The sequence below is a fragment of the Aulonocara sp. 'chitande type north' Nkhata Bay genome, linkage group LG7 (assembly GCF_057382095.1).
Source record: "Aulonocara sp. 'chitande type north' Nkhata Bay isolate Kocher_YH1m ecotype deep benthic linkage group LG7, A_spYH_male_GT1.1, whole genome shotgun sequence".
Classification (NCBI taxonomy): Eukaryota; Metazoa; Chordata; class Actinopteri; order Cichliformes; family Cichlidae; genus Aulonocara; species Aulonocara sp. 'chitande type north' Nkhata Bay.
In genome coordinates, this window is record NC_141350.1 from 3,295,059 (window position 1) to 3,318,956 (window position 23,898).

General features: G+C 42.0%; 1 protein-coding gene across 8 annotated transcripts in view; it reads right to left on the reverse strand.

Annotated features, from left to right (window-relative positions):
- Nucleotides 1-174: 174 nt before the first annotated feature.
- Nucleotides 175-23,898, reverse strand: part of fgd4a (FYVE, RhoGEF and PH domain containing 4a) — a 53,918-nt gene continuing 30,194 nt past the window's right edge. For 5 of the 8 annotated variants that reach the window (XM_086297988.1, XM_086297991.1, XM_086297990.1 and 2 more), the window contains exons 2-18: nt 20,984-21,067; nt 11,846-11,998; nt 11,046-11,241; nt 8,458-8,851; nt 5,147-5,236; nt 4,886-5,031; nt 4,499-4,655; nt 4,218-4,356; nt 4,049-4,107; nt 3,815-3,961; nt 3,262-3,434; nt 2,966-2,996; nt 2,793-2,873; nt 2,578-2,703; nt 1,878-2,015; nt 1,408-1,548; nt 175-1,311 (exon numbers count right to left, since the gene is read on the reverse strand). In XM_086297988.1, coding sequence (XP_086154114.1) covers nt 1,048-1,311; nt 1,408-1,548; nt 1,878-2,015; nt 2,578-2,703; nt 2,793-2,873; nt 2,966-2,996; nt 3,262-3,434; nt 3,815-3,961; nt 4,049-4,107; nt 4,218-4,356; nt 4,499-4,655; nt 4,886-5,031; nt 5,147-5,236; nt 8,458-8,851; nt 11,046-11,241; nt 11,846-11,998; nt 20,984-21,067 — 2,519 coding nt within the window. In that variant the 3' untranslated portion in view covers nt 175-1,047. Of the gene's footprint in view, nt 1,312-1,407; nt 1,549-1,877; nt 2,016-2,577; nt 2,704-2,792; nt 2,874-2,965; nt 2,997-3,261; nt 3,435-3,814; nt 3,962-4,048; nt 4,108-4,217; nt 4,357-4,498; nt 4,656-4,885; nt 5,032-5,146; nt 5,237-8,457; nt 8,852-10,535; nt 10,746-11,045; nt 11,242-11,845; nt 11,999-17,824; nt 17,946-18,756; nt 18,818-20,983; nt 21,068-23,898 lie in introns of those variants that run through there. The other 3 variants (XM_086297992.1, XM_086297993.1, XM_086297995.1) reach the window with 3 other exon arrangements.

The window sequence follows — 23,898 nt, forward strand, 5'->3', positions numbered from 1 at the left end:
ACTGGTGTTTTCGCCCATCACAGCTACGTAACCGCAGGATGAGAACTAAATTTACATTTGCAGATAACGTTGCTCGGGGGAGGTTTAGAAATGCATCGAACTGCATGTCGAACGGAGTCTTCACAGTAGGTTGTAACTATTTTGTGAAAAAACACTGCTGTAACTGGACATATATAAAAATATCATCTTATATATCAACACTGGAATTATACACTCCATTAAAAAATTGGCATAGGATTAAAAATCGCATCCACCGGGCTCTACTTCTAACAGAATCCATCTTTACGTGTTAATGTTGCTTCATCTGTAAGTTTGTTTCAGATTAAAAGGTTGAAACTTTCTTTTGCTTTTAAGAGGAGAGATGAGACCATCATTATCCAACCACATGATCACTGTTACAGATTTGGAACAATCTCAACCAAAGAAAAGGGGAAATACTGTAAATTCTTTATAGCACATTTAGAGGTTTTTCTATTTAATAGAAACCAAGTCTGACTAATGTCTGTACATAAAAACAAAACTGTTCATTTAGGGGAAAAAACAAACATTTATACTGTACATGTACAGAGAAATACAGCACCAGCAGACTTAGTTGGACCACCTTTCCTGCTGTGATTCACATCCTCACAGGGTACTTTGTTAAGTCTGCGGTAGTCCACTGGCTCAAGTCCACGGAGAGTGATTTTGCGCTTTCATTAATAGTGCCTGTTTGAGGGAAGGCGATCTATCCTGAGGCCCCTCTGTTCTAGTGTTGATTGTATCAGAAGTGTCTGTTAGTAATCCAGCACAGCTCTAGCAGTGAATCTTGCAGGAGAAAATCCAGACGTTAACAAAGACACACGAGAGACACGAGGAGAGGCAGCTTATCCAGCACTTTGTTTCCCATGCTGTCTTTAAGATAAAGATTCGACGACAGAACGGATAGCAAGTGTTCGTATTTTGTGCATGCAGAATAAATCTGCACATCCCATCTTTTTATTTGAACAATCCAACTGCAGTTTGCATGTTTGCAAGTGCAAAAGCAGTTTGTTTGTAGAAAACAAGCCCTTATGTGTTATCAGTGCTGGCTTCCTCCGTGTTGTTGTTATCTGACACGCCGCTGCCATTGGTCTCGGGACGTTCCGGTATCTCTCCCTTCACCGCCACTCGAATTACTTTCAACCAGCGCTGCTTAAGTTCCTCGGTCTCAGCAGCAAAGTTGTGGGTGGACTTGGACTGGGAGATGTGGAAGCTTGCCGGTGGGTCTGTGGGCCGGGTGGTGTCGTCCACAGAATAACCCACCAGGGGTATGGTGCACTGTGCTTTTACATCCTGAGAGGAAAGTCAAAGAAGAGATCGTCTTCACTGTGAATGATCTGCTAAATGAACATATCCAATCATATTTTTGGCTTGAAGTAGTTGTTTTACCTGTGGAGCTCCATAGAGGTAAAGCACCAGACTCTCCTTCTCAGGGATGACACACCAACACTTCTGCCAAATTTTGCTCTTCTCAGAGTGCTGCAGGAAGCCACACATGATGCTGCTGTCTGCAAACTGACCGGCTTCAATCTGCAAAAATGCGCACAGATCAGCAAAAGAAAAAAACAAAACAGGAACGCCAGCTGATGTTATTTCTGTCACATGACGGTTTACTCGCATTACCACTTTAACTTTCAAGTGCACAGTCACTTGTTTTAAGTAAGTTAGCTACAACTATTGTAGTCTAATCCATCAGCCATACAATATATTCACCCTTCAACAAGCTTAGAATTTTAAAATTGTTGAAGCTGTTTCACTGAAATGTCTTGTTTTTGTTGTTTTTGTTATTCATCTTATCTTCGCTGATATAAATGAGGGTTCGTATTAGACAACATCAGGTTTATTCACTGAAAAGTCACCTCGAGAATGCCCTTTTTCTTGCCCTCCGCTATCGCCTCTCCAGTCAGGATGCAGTGGCAGTCCTTGCACACTTTGTTCATTTTGTTGCCATCGTATTCAAGCGGCGCTTTATAGTCTGAGCATTTCCAGCACACCACCTGTAAGAGACAGGCAGCAATATTGTTATCAATGATGATAACAATTTAGCAAGAGGAGGAGAGGAGAGAGGAGGAGAGGAGGTTTGGAACTCTGCAGTCACTGAGTTAGCAGAGCGGCAGCAGCTTTTACTCCCTATATTGCTCAACACTCTATTCTGTGAGTTTTTAGAGCAACTCATTTGTTCACAGATTTTTGTGGCTGAGCGTTTGATTCGATACACTTATGGCAACAGGACTGAAAACACCTGAATTCAAAGATTCAGAGGGGTGATCCACACATTTTGTGGTTTAAAACGTCATTAAATCATCATTCGACATATTTGGTGGAATAAAACATCACATAGGCGGTATCTGGCTAAATCAGCTCCTCAACATGTCCCGAAGTTCTCCAGAGGCCTGGTAACGAACTAATCATGTGATTCAGGTGTGTTGACCCAAGGTGAGATCTAAAACCTGCAGGACACCGGCCCTCGTGGACTGAGATTGCCCACCCCTGGTCTAACCTCTCTACCCTGTAGTGTGCATACACATGCATGGCACCCACAACAGAAACATTACTCACGTAGCCGCAGGCTCTGCAGTGGTGTCTCCGACGTGTAATAGCATTGAAAGACTCCTTACACTTCATACACATTGTCACTTCGTTGTCACGGATCCAGCGCGGTGCGCGCTTTCCCAGCTCAGCTTTCTGCCATTAAAAGAAAAAAAGCCCACTCACTGTGGCAGCACAGACATGTGTGGGCAATTCAACTCTGTGCAATTTGATCCAACACTGACCGACACTTCGTCCATGTCTTTTAGTGCATTCTTGAATGACTCGTTTTTCTGCTGGAAGATCTCGATGATCGCCTGGAAAGCCTGGAAAAGAATAAGCACGACAGGGGGTGTCACTTTAAATTTGTTTGAAAAAACGAAGAGTTAAATAGGAAAATCACCTGGAAATTACGTACCTTGATCCAGTCAGCCTTGTCTTGCTCTGAGCTGATGAGGTGGAGAAAACAGAAACAGAATTCAGTTTAACACATAAAAGACAAGGATGCGTTCAAATTAATCTGTCACACAACAGCAAAAGGGCTGAGAGCCACTGATTTACAGGATCTGAAAATGAACACCGGGTGTAGTCATTTAGCAGCCGTTTCATACATATAACATTGTTTTTGCACTTTTAACAGAGTGCTTAACACTTGGGTGCTGAATGGAGAATTTAACTTTTGCATATTGTGTGTTAATGCTCGAAAAAGAGTACCTGGCCTGGAGTTCAAGTGTCCTCTCCTTCCCAGACACTTGGAAGGTATGAGGGTAGTCCTCATTGATTGTTTCCAGGACCTTCATCCCATCGATGCCGATTCGAGTCCTCACCGTATATTTAGGACCTCCCAGGCTGAATTTCGGGACGCAGTATAACAGCATATTGTTGAACTAGGAGAAAAGGGGGAAAAACCACTTTGCAGTTGAGTTATGCAACCATGTAAGCTGGATGCATCAGCACTATTGTAGTTTAGATTTCTGGGCACAGTTTCCTTCCTGAGGGTGAAAACCTAAAACTCTGCAGGTAACCCGAATCACGCACACGGGGCACATTCTATGTTCAGCTAATTAGAAACAGACACAAGTTAATCACATCATCTGGCAATCTCAGTAATTGAGAGACTTCTTCATGTGCCTCTGATGTATCCTTACACAGAGGTGGTCCTAGCAAGAAATGATTCACTTGTTTCAATTGACTGATGCGGGCAAAGTCTCGCCTCAGCATATTTCCCCGCAGTGTCCTTCATTATACAAGAAGGTGTTTCTCTCACCAGGAAGAGGTATCGCTCCATTGCTGACGTGTTCCTGGCCGCCAGCTTCAAGATGTGGCCCTCTTTGATGAACTCGTTGGAAGGATTAACAATGTCCTCCTCTTCACCCAGCATCTCGTAAATTTCCAGCAGTTTCTTTAGATTTTCCTAAAAGATGAAGTTATGTTCATCTTAGTAAATGAGAAACTGTTAGAGAGGATCTGTATCAGCTGGCTAAAGCCAATCTTTACTTACAGACTTTCTTATGGCACTGTTGGAGTGAGTAGCTGCTGTTCCAATAATCTCTAATGATCCTGAAAAAAAGGGCAGATAATCCAGAAACTTAACAGAATAATTTTAGACACCCTCAGTGAAATGAACCCGATTCCTCACTGTCCAGCGTTCAGGTGCCGTTCCTACTTACTTTCTGCATCTCTTCGATCGGGGTCGTCCTGAGGCAGCTTCTTCAGGTAGTCTTTAAGCAACATCTCATATCGAGGGACGCGCTGCACTGGCTCCAACATGTGATGCTGAAGCGTTAGACACCCACAGATCTCTTGACTCTGTCCAGACAGAACAAGAAAGCTTTGATTTTCCTTTATCATACAAATGCTTCGTAACACAACAGACGCTTAAGCATAAAAGCCACAACACGGTATGAAAATGCATTTTTTCCTTTACTGGACTCTGTTACACAGTGCATACCTGTATCTCCTGAATTATAGCCTTAAACTGAGGTGAACGGTCTGTCCACTGCTTCAGCAACTCCATGGCTTTATCGAAATTCTTCACATATTCTGCATACATTTTGAGGAAGGGTGTGAGTTTCTGCAGGATGTCCCCAATGCGAGGTTTAGAGTCCCTGCAGGAAAGATGTGGGTGGGGTTGTAAAAGTAAAAGATCTAATTTAGTACAAAGACAGTTTCTTTGTAGCTTGCACTGGCTGAACCGTCCATTTTTATTCCTTGTACGTGTACATGTATTAAAATAGCTCCAAAACTGCTGATCTTGACCTCATGCATCATCAGCGCAGCGGTACAAGCAGCTGCATCAGCACATGTATGAGCACTAGTTCGAGTAGCTGAATCTCACCATTCTCCCATCCGTTTCTCCAGGTCGGGAAGCAGAAACTGGCTGTGAAAGGCGTGGATGGAGGAGATATTGGAGAAGATGTTCTTTACTACGTCCACAGGGAATGTTCCCTTATTGGCCTCCTCCATTAGCTTAGCACAAAACTCCTGAAGAGACATATACAGTGGCTACAAATTAGGGTTTCTGTTCTGCGCAATGTTAAACCTTTTACAATGGAAAATGGTCAAGAAAACAGAAGTGGCCTCTCGCTGGGTTCCTCACCTGGTCCAGCAGGTTCAGTCGAGCCACGTAAGCCTTCTCTGTGTGCAAGAGCTCGCTGGCGATTTTAAATAGTTTCTGTTCGTTTGTCTCCTGAAAAGAGAGAACACACACACACACACATGTGAATTCGTGCATTTCTGGCTATAGCACATGAAAGTCTTGCCATTGCCATGTAAAGTACCTGCATGCCGATTTGCAGTAAAATTGAACTGAGATTATTCTGGGAATTATTCAGTTACTAATGTGTGAAAGTGCTATTCTGCTGAGAGACGAACACATACAGAGTCACATCATTTACTGGCAACTTAACAGCGTCTGATACTTCTCTAACAATGGCTTTGTCAATTCCCACATCTTTTTTTGAAAGCGTAGCTTCCCGTCCCTTTGCTAGTTCCCTTTGCAAGATTTCGTTCACAACTGAATTGAAACTACAAGAACTGTGTGACCAGTGAGCGAGACAACGTTTATAGCTGTACATCTACCAATGTGGGTTCAACGCACTGCTGTTCACTGCAGCCTTGTATTCAGCACAGCTTTGCTGTTGTTACACACACCGGCAAGCAGCACCTGTGTGTGTTTCATTAACATGACGCTAACAGTGAACTGATGTGGTGCTCGAGGACCTTCGAATGGGAAATGAAAATGTGGAAGAAGGGAAACGACACCAAATCCAACAAAGTTACACGTCTGTATAAAACTAAGCCTCAGGCGAGTGGTTAGTAAAGCCACGAAGCCGTGACAATAGCACACTGACGCTCACCTGAAAGGTTCCAGAACAAACTTTAGGTACACTCATTATTAATGCATCCACATGCCGATCATTGTTTGTTTTTTTTATCAAGTTCTTTGTTTCCCAAAAATACAACTTTCACAATAAAAAGACATTATAGATAGCAAAGTGCACTGGCCAGTAGAATCACTCGGATCGAGACATATATATATATATATATATTAATATTAGGGGTGCAACGATACTCGTATCGATATTGAACCGTTCGATACAGTGCTTTCGGTTCGGTACCCATAAGTATCGAACAATACAACATTTTAAATTTATTTTATCAACTTTCCTTCTGACGATGCTGTCTGTGTGGAGCACTCAGTTGATCTGCGCTCGACAGTGCAGCCTAGGCGGAGTAATCGAACGGAGATTCACTGAGTGCAGCGCAAGCTAGCGAGACAGAAGTTAAGCTCTCCTTGCAACATGGACCTCCCCCACCCTCATTCAGATCTGGCCTTTGGAACTATTTTGGTTTTCATGTGAAGTATGACCCTGAAGGTAAGCGAATCATGGACTAAAGTAAAACAGTATGTTGGATGTGCCACGCAATGCTCAATTACATGGGTGGGAGCTAGTGTGTTAGCGCAGTTAGCTCGTTAACGTGTTGGCCGTCCAGCCCCATGCACGGGGCGATCCGCGGTAGCTCGTTAACGGAGATTTCCCGTGTTGTGGCGTTAAGGTCATTTCAGATTAACGCTGACAGCACTAGTGGGAACACAACGAATATGACTGCTCGTTTACTCCGACAGCATCCTAGTGCAAAGACAAGTGGAAGCAGACAAAAACAACAAGCAGCATGCTACAAACTTTACCCGAGTCATTTAGACAGCCGTTAGCACAGGATTCTCCTTATGGGGACCTGATATGTTTAATGTGCTGCTGAGAATATAGCCCAGAAGAAGCGTATAGTATAGCTTTTATTTTGAAAGAGCCATTTCTCTGTAATAAACTCTGATTTCTCAATCAGATAGATTTATTATTTTATCCCTTTGTTGTTTCAGCAACATTAAATTTAAAAACTGTACTTTTGAGTTAATATATATACTTATAATTTTAATAAATGACAAATTAAAAAGGCATGAAAATTTCTTTTTGTATCGAAAAAATATCGAACCGTGACACCAAAGTATTGAACCGAACCGTGAATTTTGTGTATCGTTGCACCCCTAATAAATAAATAAATAAATAAATAAATAAATAAATAAATAAATAAATATATATATATATATATATATATATATATATATATATATATATATATATATATATATATATATATATGTCTCGTATGTATATATATATACACACACACACCATTAAATTGCACGTTCTGACCAGCAGTAATCACTTTACTCGAAAGTACAGTACCTATACAGTATAGTACAGTACTTGGGTAGGCTTCTGTAAATATGCTACTTTAACTTTAAAACACAACAGCTATGTTTTACACTTTCAGATTAACAGTTTACATTCTATTTCTAAAGATCGCACTTCTCCTGCCTTGGAAAAAACTTGGCGGCTCAAAGTTACAACTTGTTATTTGCATCACTCACAAAACATGAATTCAGTTTGTTTAGCAGAAACGTATATTGCAGACTAAGTATTCAACTTGTGGTCTGTGGCCCATTTTGCCATTGTAATGCTTTTGCTTTGAATGGTTTGAACAGAAACTACATTGAATTTATCCACCCAAATACCAGTCCCATTAAGTGTCCCGGTGAGTCATGACAGCAGAGCAGCATTAACAATGGCAGGACTTCCTCTAAATCAACAGGAGCTTGTTAAAACACCTGTCACTTCCCTGTCACAGGTCACGTCAAACTGTAGCTCCATTAGCAGCTATTAACGCAACAAAACCAAATCTGAATTGTGGGTAATGTTTGTAAAATGAATCACTGTAACAAGTAAAATAAGTACAATGTTAGTCTGGGTTTATTTGCACTTGTTGCTTCAAGAGTACGGAAGAAACTAGAAGACATCACTTAAAATATGTTTCTGACTTTTATTTAGTTCGTTTTTAAATGGTAGGACTTGTAGCAGTGATGAATATCTTTTGCACAGCAGAGAGGCTTTTCCTTTCCCACAACGCGAGATTACCCAGCTGTCTTTGTCACTGTGAAGACTGAGATTGATCTGAACCTGAGATATCTATAATCACCAGACAACAGCAGGCAAAATGGGTTCCCATGGGAGAGATTACTGAAGCACGGAGTCAGCTGCTTAAATGTTGACATCTGTTTGCCCTTCACAGAAAAATACCCCACTGAGACACACACACGCACAAAGTGCTGAAAGAAATGCATACACTTCCCCTGTAACTCTATCCTTACAACGTTACAGTCACCCAGAGATGAAGTAGTTCACATGATTTAATCATACTGAAAGCTGAGAAAATAAATAAATGCTGAGAGTTTGTCTATCAGAGATGAGTCAGTGCAGCAAGGCAGCTTTAATGTATTACATAGCAGGTAGAAATGCGCAACACTTGGGTCCCAGGAGCACAAAGCAAATGCTTAAACTCAATACGTACCTTGTGGTCTGTGCTCCCTTCTTCATTCTTGTGCTCGCCTTCTGTCTTAGCATCAGTCTCCTCATTCTCAGTCTCGTTACCAGTCCTGTCCACGTGTGAAGGCGAATGATCATCGCTCTGTTCCGAGCTCCCCATATCTCCATTTACAAGCTCAGCAGTCTCTGTCCTCACACTTTCATGCTTCTCCTCTGTATCCTCCTTCTCCTTCTCGTTGTCCTTGTCCATCTGCACTAGCACCCCGTTCGCTGCTTGCCTGTTGGCATCTTGTGTCGTGGCCGCCGCAGAGGTGTTCCTGCTGGTCTCCGTCTTTGGACATGCACGGTGAGCTGGACTGCAGTTGGCAGACTTGTTGATGTGTTTGAGCGGTGAGCTGTCTCTCTTGTTTTCTGTGTTGCTGGAGGAACAGAAGAAAAAGCAAAGGAGGAAGTGGCTCAGTCTGGGTAAGAGTGTATAAAGGGCTAACTAACAAACCTTCCCAGAATAAGAAAATAAGGGAGGGGAAAAAAAACAAGAAATTTAGAGTAGGCTGGTCCATACCTCCTCAAGGTGACATATTGTCAGAGTGTGGTGCACAACAGCAAGCAGAGAGCTTTTGCACATGAGTGTGAGAGTTAAAAATAAACCAGTAGAGATGCACAAACTTCCTGCTGTCTTATTAGGTTGCTGACTGAGAGCTGAGAGGAAGTGTGAGTAAAGCAAAGGGGCACAGTAACGAGGAGCAACAGAGCAATAGGAGGAGCAGAAAAGTAAATCACCACTACTCCCGAGAGGTAGATGCTGCACTACTTCCCCACACATGGAAAACCTACTTTATACATTCTGCTGCGAGGCCTCTTTTATGCTTAGCATCCAAATGAATGAAATGAAAAAACAATTTGCAGAAGACAACTGACACGCAGCACAGAAATGGAAACTAGATTGACAACAATGTGTGTGTGTGTACAATGTCACCATTCAGCTGCTCGACATCCTGTACCGGCAGTCGGTGCAGCTGTTTCCCAGCAAATGATACTCCACACGTTCAGCCAAACAAGAAGCAGCAACAGTAGCCACTGTGTCTCAGCTAAGATTATCTGAACTCAGTACAGTACATTAAAGGCAAAACTGTTAGCAGATTAAAAAAAGTTACCATGTCTATATCTGGAATCTAACGTTTACCGATGCAAAAAACAATCAACCAACAGATGACTTTTTTCTCCCTGCCCAGTAGAAACAGGAAGTATCAATAAATAGAGGAAGAACAAACAGCTGGTGAAACACCCGACAGATGAATGTGTCGGGGGCCGTCACCCACCTGTGGTGTGGGAACATGAAACTATCTTTTCACCACTCAGAGTAAGACTGACAGTACCACAACTAGTGGGCGAGATACTATTTAATACAGTATTCAGAAACAATACAGCCGCATCACTTTGTAGGTGCACACATCACTTCCTCCTTCCACACAAATAGCACAGCAAGTGTTCCAGGACATGACAGTGTTTCAAAACAGGCTCAAACAGACACGAATTAAGAGCAGCTTCAGTTGCAGTGTGGTCGTCGCCTAGCTGCCTTTAAGGCAGCCAAACCTTGTGAACCAGATTAGTACATTAGTAGGTTAATTCTGTTCACAGAATCTGTGTGAAGCGTTTCTCTTCTTTGAGCTCCAGGGCCACTGGAGGGATAATCCTCACTGCCCAGGAGTGGCTGAATGAAATAGATGCACCAGATTCCTCTGATTAACCTCATTTCACACCAGAAAATGCGATGAAAGGTGCAAAGAAAGCCTGTAGACCCGGGAGATTTTTAGAGATCCAGGCCAGAGATGAGACAGATTTTAGTGGGCTGCTACTGCTGCAGATTGCATATTTTAGGGGTGCAACTGTACGAACAGACAAGGGCACCATTGTTGTGCCTCTCACCGCTTGCAATGGGCCTCCCTCAGAGACACAAGGCTGCAGCTACAGTGCAAACTTGCACGAGTAAAGCACAACAAGTTAGACACAGATCAACACTGGAAAAATCTTACAGAATCTAACTCACAATTTAACTATGAGGCAACAATATCAAAGTATACACATTCGTCAAAGATTTCCTACCTCATCCTCCTCTCGCAGCACCGAGTTCTGTCCCACAACCAAATGTGGACCCGTGTTTCCCCTCGCCTGTACAAATCTCCTTTCATCCCCTTGCTAACACTTGGCTCAGCAGCCACAGACTAATCTCCACTTACTCTCTCTAATGACTCTCGTCCGACGTACAATCAATGAGTCGCGGCTGAAAACTTTGAAACTTCTGCTTTTTTATCCTTGAAATAGTTGGTGTAGAAAAGTTGGGAAAGACCAATTTCTGTCACTGTGATTACAACAAGCCAGAGATTTATTACAAAAGCCAAGAAGTTACAAAGATGAAATCTTTCAACCACATCAAGGCAAAAGCTGCTAATTCAATCACACATTGTGACGGAGTTTTAAATCAGCAAAAGCAATAACAGAGGCTTACATTTCCTAAACATTATTAGGAAAATAACAGAATGAGCAATTCATCCACGGATCAAGTAACTGCTCATTTCTGCAGATATCGAGGCAGAGAAAGTTAAGAGGCCGAACCTGTTCTCCTCAAAGCGGCTGATCAGGTCTAAGACTTTGGAGGGTTTCTCTCTGGGTCTCTCCCGGCTGACAGCCCCCGTTTTTCCTCCTCCACTTCCGTCCTCCATCCTGCTTATAAGTGGGGGTTTCTGGATGTGGCCCAATGGGGATGGGATATCTGTCACTGGGCTTTGGAGGTGCAGTGGCTTTGGAGGCACTGGATATAAAACAGAGGAATTTACAACATGAGAAATGTCCTGAATACTAATCACAGCTTCAATTCATTTTCTTACTGCAATCTCAGTTTGAAGCTGAAGGTGGCAGCATCAGCTGTCACAAGTGACACCACCTGTAGGACACTGAACTGTAATAAACGTCCTAAATGTAATAAAGAAATAATCGGGCTTGGCAAAAACTAACTGCGCATGGCTTTGCAACTAAATATCCTGCCTGACTTACAGCAGCAGGAAGAATGGAGCTCTGTTCCCTGCATTATCTGTGTAGAATGATTTACCCAACGCAAACACAAGAGGAACGAGTCTCTCGGTTCACTGAACCCAAGCCAGCTTACATAACTCTTCTTCTGGTTTGACCATTTCGTGGATGTTAACAGTGTCAAACAGCGTCCATAAGCACTGATTCATTCAGTGTTTTTCTGCAGATTTACAGAGTAAACAAAGACGAAGTGAAAAACAGCAGTAGAAAGGTCACTGAGACCACATGTTGTGAATCAGACACCGAAATGCTATAATAATTTGTGTCTCCTAAGATTCTCACTTTGTGGCGTCTGGCTGAATTTTTTCCCACATGCTATTATGTACCTGGTGGTTTAGACTGCAGCCGAGGCCTGCCGCCAGGGACTCTTCCATTGACCCCTCCCCGGCTCTTGTCGGTCGTCCTTGCAGTCACCCGATTCAGACACGCCTGCACACTCGGCAATTCGCTGCGTTCTGACCCTGGGCTGCTGCCTAGAGCTAAAGGACACAAAGAGAGGGCGCACAAGCTTAAAAACAAAATCGATAATGGAATCAAAACCATTTTTATACAAAGAAGTGAGAGTGAAGAAACCAAAAGCATACGTATTTAACTGTTTTATCACTACAGGCATTATCGGCATGACTAATATTTACGATAGGTGACACTGATATATGCCCCACTCATCCTGCAGTGACATTTGAAGCCGTCACTCTGTGGTAGTACATGACTTACGTCGGTGCAATGTTTTACATCAACTACTTTCAAAGGTGAACTATGCTAAAACACATGTTTCTTATTAAGAATGGATTATTTTGAAATATAATATCTGAGTCAGAACTTTTATTTTACACCTTAATTTTCACAACAACCTCTGTCTTGTTTTATTCAGTATTGCAGGTGGCCTGAAAAACCAACGTGCCATTCCAGAAACAGATGTGCAAACATATTCTCCTCCAATTCGCCCTGTAAAGGAAAAAATCATTCCCATCATATATTAAGTGCCATAAACAGCTGAAGACCACACATTAGAGGGTGTCATACACTTCAGTTGATTATCCCAGTTAATCATCCAGCTGATGATCAGCACTAGTGAGACTTTTTACCCAACCAGCTGGCCACAGATGGCGCAGCATCAGTGTTTAGATAGAGCTGGCAGACCGACTTAATGGAGCAGGCGACACAGACTGGCAGTGTTTACAGTAGCCTAACTCGACCTCTCTCTAACCTCGCCAAGCACACACACACACACACACACACACACACACACACACACACACACACACACACACACACACACACACACACACACACACACACGTCAGTAAAAAGTATGAAGCCTGTTAAAGCAAATGTCCAAACATGGAGTTACACTGCTGAGAGAGTGAAGACCCTCATTATTCTATAAGCTATTAGTACATTAGCTTCCATTTAACGTTGCCATTTAACGGGTGTGTGTGATTTAGCAAAGGCAAACCAGCTGATGTATAGCTTGGATGTAGCTTCCCTATAGCTTTGACACTGGTAAACTACAATCTAGTCCAGAAGTTGTAGAGTTAAGCACATCCAAGGATGCCTGCTTTACCTGAAAACAACAAAAACAGTGGACTTCTTATAATTTGTGCTTGTTCTGGTTTCGGTCAGTCTGTTATTACCGAAAGTGAAGAAGGGACTTCATGTTTCTGGCACTCAGGGATGCTAACATGCACAGAGAAATGTTTCATCTTTGAAATGAATCATTGAGGAAGGACCTTCATTTCTTTACAGACTCAGTCCCATCATGTCTACAAATAGATAAAGATATATTTCTCTTTTTTAGAAATATATCTGCCACTCGAATAATCACACACGTAAAGTAAAGTGGCTGTAATGATCAGCCAATGAAGAGAGCAAAAGATAAACTGAAAATTACTATATCTAAGAACACACAGTCACTGGACATTTTATTAAGAACACCCTGCTAGGGCTTGATTGGATGGGATTGTTTGTGGTATAGAGTCAACAATGTGCTGAAAACATTCCTCACAGATGATGGCATCATGAGGTTGTGCTGATCAACTGCCTGTAAGTGCATGTCGGCTGTGCATCCATGATATGAATCTTTGTCACATCCCAAAAGTGATGTGTGGTGACTGTGGAAGCCATTGGAGTGCAGTAAGCTAATCGTCACGTTCAAGCAACCAGTTTGAGATTTTCTGAGCTTTGCCACACGGTGCATTATCCTGCTGGAAGTAGCCATCAACAGATAGGAACACTGTAGTCAGAAAGGGATTGATGTGGCCGGCAACAACACTCAGGATGTAGTGTTTAAACAATGCTTGGCTGGTAGTGTGCCAAGAAAATCTCTCCCACACATTACACCACTGCCACCAGCTTAAACCGCTGGTGTATGGTAAGATGGATCCATGTTGTGACCCCACCGTTTCTGCATACCTTTACTGTAATTAGTGGGTATTTGAGTTACTCTTGTGTTCCTATCAGCTCGAATCATTCTCCTTTGACCTCTGATATATCAACAAGCCATTTTCGTGCAGAGAACTGCTACTCACTGGGCAGTTTCCCTTTTTTCATACTATTCTCTCTAAACTCCAGAGATGGATGTGTGGGAAAATCCCAGTTTCTTAAATACTCAGACCAGCCCCTCTGACAGCCATGCTGCAGTCAACGTCACTGAAGTCATCTCTCATCCCCACTCTGATGCTGGGTTTAAACTTCAGCAGGTCTAAATCTTTTGAGAAGCTGCCATGGGATCGGCTGATTAGATATTTGCATTGACAAGCAACTGAACAGGTATACCTGTTGACCTGGGTGTTGGCTGTATTGGGATGGCTCGGTTCTGGGATACTGGGTTCTGTTGTATATGCAAAGTCTGAGGTGGACAGAACGACAGCCAGGAGACAGCACTGAATAAGGTAGATGTCAGCGATGACAATCATGATACTGATTAAGACACAAAAAACATGAAAAGGAGGAGATGGGTTGGAGGTGGGTTGCACAGGGGCTTGCAGCTGCACCAATTTTCAAGCAAAAAGATATAAGTTCATCTTTTTTTCTATGTTATAACTACATTTGATTAATCAGACATACAGTACATAGTTGATAAGCTGATGATGGAAATAAGTGTTGTTTGTATCCTTAGGGTAAGTAACCTGGTCTTTGAGTGAGAGCTTAATGTACTATATACTTTGGAGTACCTCTCCAAATGCAGCTTGTTTACAAAAACGTTGTTACTATGTGCCAACTTGGTTCCTGGAGCCCCAGATTTGTCTTTACTAGAGTAATCTTTATCTTACCAATCTTAAAGGGAAAGAGAAAAAGAGTAACCACAAAATCATACAGTCACAATTTCTATTTTAAAGGGTGGACCGTAATTAAAGACAACAAGTCTGGCAACTGTCTGACTGGAAGCGGTCCCACGCTGTGTTTGGGAGGGCTTTCTTTCTAAACATGGCCCCAAAAAATACCAATCAGTTATGAAGGCAGGCCGCAGGAATTTTTCATGATTAGGTGCCTGACTTCCACTCTCAGCCACATTAGAGGTCATAAAAAACATCTTGCAAAACATTATGCACCACATTATAAGTACATGTTCTAAAACGAAGTCTGCCTGCAAATTGCATTTCGCATGTGGCATTTATCCTGACTCCTGAGTACAGGAGGTCCAGTGTCCACAGCCCAGCTTTGCTTTCTGGGGTTGTCAGTAACCACATCAAACACAGCGGCTCACGTCTGAATCACCTTTATATTGCAGCCTTTAACCTGAATAGCAACACTTAATATATCTGTAGGCTGTGTCAAGACAAGAGAGATGTAAACAAAGATATAGATCTGAAAATGCTTCGATGTTTTGCTGTCAGTTATGTAGAAGAAGATTAGATGTCGAGATTTTATGTCACATCATTTATTTTTAACCTCTTATCTTGATCAGTAGATTAAGGAAACGCAACCAGAGCCGTTACACTGAAAAGGAAGTTTTTTCAAAACTACAGTGTTTGGGAAGAAAGTCCTGCTCCTGGTAACGCACTCATTCTGGCACCTTCTCATTAAAACTGTCTTGGCACAACAGACAGCCATGTGCAGTAAATTAGAAGCAGCCAGACAGCGTGCTGCGAAAACACTTTGATTCTAATCCTCATCTGTGTGACGGAGAAGGAGGCCTGCTGTCTGGAGTACGAGATGGATCGGGTGGACGCGAACACAAAATACAACTTAAATGTGTTGCACAGAAAGGAAGGACGAACTCTACCTTCTTTTCATAACTTTTGTGTTTTGGCAAGAAATTTCCTGCCACTCAGTTCTGTTGTGCTTTTACAGTAAACAGATAATCTACTTTTACTAGAAACTGAAAACACTGCTGGATCACTACTCCAATCCAGGAAGTGAAGACTTGACTAGTCAAACCGAGACTTGACTTTTTTCTTTGTTGCAGGATTGTGAGGCTTGTAACCATGGTAACTATCCTTTTACCTTGTGAAAATGTAAAATTTCACTGCATACTCCACGGAGCCCAAAGGACCAATATTAATAAATTCAAAGCTACAGAGCCGGAAGAAGACTTAACAAATGCTCATGCAAAGGGTAAGTACACATGAGAGGTAAAGCGGAGAAAACTTTCTGGTTTTACAAAGTACAACAAATCCTTGATTTCAGAAGTTTCCCCAGTAACAGCACCTTTCTTCACAGTGTGACACTACCCTCTGATGGAGCTTATATCAGAACTGGTTCCCCAACATTAGATTAACTGTGGAAAATCCCAGCAGTGATTTGTTAAAATGGGTGAATTAAGTTTACTACACGTTGAAATAAATCCATCTCTTCAGCGCAAGTATCTTACTCTGCAACAAGAAAACAAGCAAAGTCCGAAAATAGTGAAATCCAAACTAATTCCCAAAATAGCTCCAGGCACACTACATTCTTCCAGTTTGTTGTTGTCACAATGATTTGTTTTATTAAAAATTTTTTGTCTTAATAATGTTTCAAGTAGACTTACAACACTCAATACAAGATTTGAGGAAACACTGGACATAAATGATAAAAAAGACATACAGATCACAGGTACCAAAATCACCATGCCAACACGGCCATGATGGCAGATGATACCAAAGGTATATTTTCACCCTCTTAGTTTAGAAGGATAACAAGTCGAAATACAGACTGTAGTCGAGGCTAATGGGCATGACATCAGGTTTGCAGGCATGAATGAAAACTGAGAAGATGATGGATTATCAAAGGTGCCAGTTGGTACAAAGTTTCACCATACAACAAATGTTTAACTCAAAACCTCAAATTTCAACTTTAGAGCGCAGCTGCAGAAGTCACAAACCTCTGTAACCATGCCGCTGTATCAAGACTAAAAGCTGCTCCCAGGGAATCAACACGGGAATGTTAATACAGCAAAGATGAGCCGCTTTTCTAGTTTTTCTTTTTAAAGGTTTTTACAGAGAAAACGTACATCTTGCTTATTTACAGGTAGGCATCTGACCTAATTGTTCTTATGTGAATGTTCAAGATATTTGTACCTCCTGACTCCACCTTGTTTGAGAACTGTCACCTGACAGCACACCTGTCCGACCTGACTTTTATGTTTTCCGCGTCTCTTCTTGTGTGTCATGTTCTTTTTGGCTCTCTTGAGGCAAAATATATCCTGATACTTAGGTGTGAGAGCTCGAGGTGAAAAACAAAAGTCACACCCGACTGTGCGCAAGCAGAGGAGTGGTTGACATAGCTTGAAACTGAGGCTTCGTCTTCTGCCGTTACCGCAAGGGTGTGACAGAATTTCCTTGTGATCAACAAGGAAATTCTGAGTATTTTTTATTTTGATATATTCTGCTTCATCTTTGTAAACTCTGTGGCATTTAAAAGACAGTTTGGGCTTCCACACAGTCACACCAAAGTCAAGGAACATGAGGGAAGAATGAGGATAAAAAACGAGTTGAGGTGAACAGCAGCCTTTAGAAACATCTGTCAAGCTTCAGTCCTTACGTGGCTATGATGAAGTTTGCAACTGCAAATTTATGTGTAAAGTGCGTTTGTAGGCCACTCCTATGTTATTTGTATGAAAGGCTCAGACAGTTTGGAGTGTAAACACTGCAACACTCCCGTAAAAGATAAAAGAGCAGCATGGGCATGAAAACATGAAAGACTGCTGTCACTAAAGTGTGATCACACAATTTTATTTAACACCGCAAACTGAACAAAGCAGATGACACAAAACGTGAGAAGAAAACTGTATCTCGATAACTACACTCTAGACTCAGCAGAGACAATCCAAGGATGAACTATTCTGCCAAGCTTGGAAAAAACAAAATCCCAGTGAATGAACTCACCCTGTGTTTGAGATAGACCGGAAAACAGCTGCAATGTCGATCTCTACTGTTGTGTGTTTGAGTGTGTGTGTGTGTGTGTATCCCAGAAGAGCTGAAAGTTTAGCATCCGTGTAATCTTCCCAGGCGGTGCTGTTGAGAATGACTCAGCTCAGGAGGGAGATTTACAGGGCAGCAAAAGACTCCTCCTTCACTCTCGCTCACACACCCCTTATTTAAGTGGCTTTTAAAAAGTACTGATTCGCACAAACCGAGAGTTGCACGCACACACGCGCGCAAACAAAGACACCTTCAAATGAACTCTGTACCTTTAAGCTCACAGGAACTGCACCTTTAGACCTTAAAAGGTTCAAATCCATAGAAAGAAAGAGAACAGACACAAATGCCTGTCAGAGCAACATTTTTCCAGAAAAATAACAAATTTCGGAGAATAGAAATAAATGTAGTTTAAAGTTATGGAATAATAAATTATCCTGCAATTCTCAGGTACACTGAAGGGTTTTCCAGCTTCCTCTCACTTGTGAAACCCATTTGTTACAATCACACAATGAAGCAAACAGCAGAAAGCGAAACAGGACCACTAGCAGAGGACAAACTTGTTTGCCACAGCACTTCTTCCTCCATCAGCGTCTCTTATTAGTGAAGCACCTGATCAATGATTGACAGCCACCACAGAAAAAGCAGCCTAAACAGCTTCACTGCAGTTCTGTCATCCTCAAATCTAATCGAAGCCCCCAAAATAAATTTTTTATTTAAATCAGCTCGTCCTCCTGAGCCCTGTTATTTATGCTAACATATAAAATGGTAAAAACTTTGACGCAACGACACGAACACAAACCAAATCCTCCCGATTAATCGTGAAATATCAAAATGAGGCTACATTAAAATGAAGCAAGAGCATCACAAAAGGAATTATGGGAATAAACTAAATGTACCTTTTACAGAAGTCTCCACTGGGAAGTGCAACTCAGTCTTCTCCATGTTCTGCATCTAACGTGTGCTGCACAGCTGCTCCCTGGTGTCTATGTGGTGGAAAGGTCTTGGTCTGATCTACGTTGCTATGTATCAGCTTTGAACCATCACATGGTTTCAGATAAAAAAACCAACAAACAACAACAACACAGGAAGCTTTAATTTAAGTCACGATGACACCTCTGACAGAAACAAGTCTTGAGGTCTTGCTTACTGCGACATGTAAACGCACTGCAGAGCAGCACTGCAGGGAGTGATGAGCATTATTTTGTTCCTTCATTAATAAACTAGTTGGACCAGTATAAATTCAACTCCTGTTAAATTATCTGTCTTTACAAGACTGCAAACCACAACTCCCATCATGCTCACCTTACTTTGTTTGGTTTTTTTTTACTTTTGTACGTTTTGTAGAAAACTGAGAAAAAACAAAGTTGGTGGTTTTTTTAATGAATGCTGTGACTACTCAGAAATATATATTTTTTTATTAACAATTGAAAGTTTTCTCGCTTTAAATTTCCACCCTGATATGTTTTGTGATGTTTAATATGGAGTCCTGGTGATTTTTTTGAGGTTTGCACAAATATTTCAGTGATAAATGCGACTGTATTTTTTATTTTAGCGCGACTTTCAATATAATTATTTTGCTCAAGAACCTGTCTCATCCACTATCCATCCTGTCAGTCACGTATGCAAATCCCTCCAAGCAAGAAACAAAAGCATCCAGTGATGAGCCACAACAATAAAACTCCAAAAAACTTGTCTGTTGGGAACCTTTTGGTTCAGGCATTCGTGTGGATGTTACTTTGATACATACCGCCCACCTAAACATTTCTGCAGCAGAAACACATCTCCCCTTGTTATCACCATGACAAAGCTCCTCTGCACTGCAAAAAATGTGGCTTGAATGGCTGGAGGAAAATTACCTGAAGTTGTTACCTGGTCTTAAATTCCCCACATGCCAATCCAACGAGCCAGCACCTTGTTGAGAACAGGTCCTGTGTCTTAGGTCACAGCTGTTTTGGCAACACAACAGGACAACTTTCACTATATTAGGCTGATCAGTGTACAAATTGGAAGGAAACATCTCCTTTTGTTTACTTGGTTTCAAAGAGTCAGTGAGACAAGCATACCCTGGTTACTTAGTGCATGTAAACATCCTTTGTAAGGACAAAGGCGTTCTGCATGATCGTTATGGTTACATTTATTTGATGAAAAACTGAGCTGTGAAACGAAAGCTTTTGAGACAAAGTCACACAAACTGCTTCAAAGCCACAAACATACATGCACACATGTACGCACACACTCCAAATAGCACTACCTCAACCAGTCAGCTTGAGAGTGCGTTGTTGCTGTGCACGTTTGGCTCCACTTTTACAGACGAGGCTTTGAATGATCCAATCATGCTAACGCACACCGTGTGAGAGAACATGACAGACAGAATGACACGTAACAATTACAGCCAGTCCTGTGAGCTTGGAGTTGGGTGGGGGGCTTTCAACTGCCCGGACTTTCTTCAGATTAAGCTTGCATCATCCTCTAATCTGAGGGCCGTTGTGAGATTACCCCACGAGTCTGCTTCGAAAGACTAGATAATATAACAAAGAAAGAAAGAGACACGGATGAAAACCCAGGTGCAAAAAGGAGAGGGACTTACAGGCGTGAACTAGAAAGAAGAGAAAACGAGGAAAATGAAGAATAGGAAGACACAGAGGGCCAGAGGTAAGCGCCCATTCATCAAAAGAAGCAGACCATGAGACACAAGCATGTTTGCGAGCGTGAGCGCACACACGAGTTTGATATAAAAATAGAGCAGCGACCCGCAGCGTTTTTCACACCCCTGCATAGCAGAGAGTCACAGGAAGGCGTGTTCATAGTGTCCTTCACAGTATCATCCTCTGTCCTCACTGTGCATGTTAACTGATTTTACTCCGATCCAGAAGGTCTGGCAAAGCTGAAAAATCCATGCATTCTATTGATTTTGAATGCAAATGTGTGTAAATCAGAGGTGTTGATTGAAAAGAGACGATGGACATGTGAACATGGCAATGAAAATCAAGATGATGCACAAAGTGGACGAAAAATGGGAGACTAAGATATGAATAATAACACATCTAAAGAGTTTTTCAAAAAGTCTGCGTGCAAGCACTTGAGAGAAAGACCGTAAAGATAAATGGAGGTGATGCAACCTACCTATGGACTGTTCGATCTTCACCGCCACACAGGTCTGCTCTTCAGTGTTCTCCGACTGGAAACAGGTAGCTTTGCCCTTCCTCTCTACAACACAATATGCGCAGATTTCAAGATTTAGAATAAAAATAAGTTGACAGAATTTGTGTAGATTAAGAGGCTATTTTAAAGGTTGACCTGCATATCAGACAGAAGCTTTAAACAGTTTGAGGCTTCCCCAGATTTTATGTAAAAGGTCCACCAACTCAGATCAAACCCCGCCCCCAATAAACTTATACAATGAACAGGAGAGATTGTGAGATCTGAAGCACTGTTGTGGTAGCTGCATTTATCAAGATCTGGAGTACACTCATGTTTGTTTTGAGAATGAAAGGGAGTATATAAGCCCTTGGAGAGAGAAACCCTAATTAGTCTGTCTGTGATATGTAGGCCATCGTCAGCAGGGAGAGCAAACGCTCTTTCAAAACAGCCGTTTAATATGCACATAAAAGATTAAAGAGAAAATAGCTAGTCGTAAAAACAATGAAGACCTCGTGAGCGTTCCAAAGCCTCCACACACACACACACACACACACACACACACACACACACACACACACACACACACACACACACACACACACACACACACACAGAGTAGCACAAACCTATGCCCTCAGTCAGATGTAATCATCGCCTCTACAGGCACCCTGTTCTGTCACACCAACCTCCTCTTTCACTACATCATTAAATTTTCACTGTGGTCTTTCTGTCTGGCAGCTCCATGTTCAAAATCCACTGCCAAACATATCCACTAGCCTCCTCTGCACATCCAGACCAGCTAAGCCCCGCCTCCCTAACTTTGTCCAACCTGGGTTTTCCTCCCGATCGACTCGTTCCTAATCTTGCCTATCCAGGTAACTCTCACTGAAAATCGTACAATATTCAACCCTCCAGCCACCTCCAGCTTCACCTATGTGTCAACATTAACCACACAGAAACGAAGCCAATCAGTCGGGTTTGTTGTTCCGCATTCTTTCGAGAAATGTTTTTGAGAAATACTAAAAAGAAAGCATCAGAGTGGAGAAAACTGCATTTCCTTGAATGACACCACTGTTAAAATAAAGCTACAGAAGCACTAACATAATAACAACCTGGGGAAAAGTTATCCCTTTATTGAGCAGTATGGGTGTTAATATAGTATTTATAAAACTTGCCTGTTTAAAATGATTATCTCACCAATGTTTGTGGGCAAGATAATAAATTGGAGAATTTTTAAAGCAACTGTCATTATAATATGACTTGTTGTGCATTTAATTAATTCATTATCAGCTGCAATCATATTGTTAATGGATGCATCTTGCTAAGTAAGGCTTAGCACTCAACCCTTTTCAATTGTGGTCACTTCTGACCTGCGAGACTAAGAAGACAAAAGAAGGCAAAGAAGGCAATCTACACTTATGAACAGGTTATAGTTTTGTGGTAAATCATCTTCTATTTCATTTCAGTTGAAAAAAACGGTGTTGACATCATCCTGCAATGTTTTCAGCCTGTCAGGAAACTACACAGATTAAAAAAATAAAAGAAATCATATCCCTCCAAAATACATGACAGGGTAACATAATGAGTCCTCTTACACAAGTGAATTGAATTGTATTACAACGTTCATGCCTCGCTTATCGTTTCTCAAACTCAATTCTGTACAAGCATTTAGTGCTGCGTCAGTCAGGATATACAACACAGCAGCGAGTGGACCGAGCTGACATAATGGAGCGTGGATAATGGTACGTAAACCAATAGTAGAGTAGCTCAATGGGGGGTCGTGCAAACGGTGGAAATACAGATGACGGTGTGTGTGTGTGTGTGTGTGTGTGTGTGTGTGTGTGTGTGTGAGGGAGAGAGAGTGAAGGGGGGTATAATATCCTGGCGCATGGATTAAAGGAGGGCTTTGTCCACCCACCATCTGGACTCCTCATGACAGGCCTGCCTGCTGTTCAAAGACACACACACACACACACACACACACACACACACACACACACACACACAACTTACTTAACAGTATACAAGTTAAACCCCAGTCGAGTTCCCTACTGAAAATATAACAAATGTAAGCAGCTTATGAAAAGCATTATGTACACATCTTCTCTACAGAGTCGGCCTATGGAGGCCTCTCCTCCGGCCAGCTCTTAGCCGTGTGACCAGAGTCACTGCGTGCCCATTGTTTCCTTAAGTGGGGGGATGTGTTCTGATGTCAATACTGAGAATAAACTCAACAGAGAAAATGCTTCACACTTTGGCGACTACACGCAGCCACAAAGGTCAGAGAAATAGCTTTCTGAGATGTGGCTGATGACTGATGGAGGAAAGTGTACCAGCACTTCTACTGACGTACTCATCATGCAACTGGCCTGACACTAAAGCTTCCCCTCCCTGTTCATTAACATCCTGTTGTTTTTGTTTTTATGTGATGATCTTTTTGTTAGAAGTCCGAGCATAACACAACTGATAACCTCAGAGACCCGGAGACAGCACAATCCACACACAAAGTGAACACTGGTCACCGGCCAGGTAGGATCTGGGAAGTGATGTGGGATGAGAGTCGCCATAAAGTCTCAATAGTGACAATGAAACCAGAAGTCATATTTATAGTCTCCTGTTACGGCAGCGATAACGACAAGTTTACTGAGAGGAGCTGAGAAAGAGAATTGGCCAGTGAGAAGGAATCAGATTTACAATAACAGGAACTCAGGCATTTATTAAAATTACTGATTGAGGAAGTGAGAACGCTGAGCAGACCTCGTCTGTGGTTCTTGGAAGAAAGCTGCTAGTTAAACATAAACTACACAGGTGTGAGGGAGTAAATACTGCTACTGACACATTTTGATTGTTTTACAGTTACATGGAATCACAGTTGTGCCTTTGATGTTCAACAACAT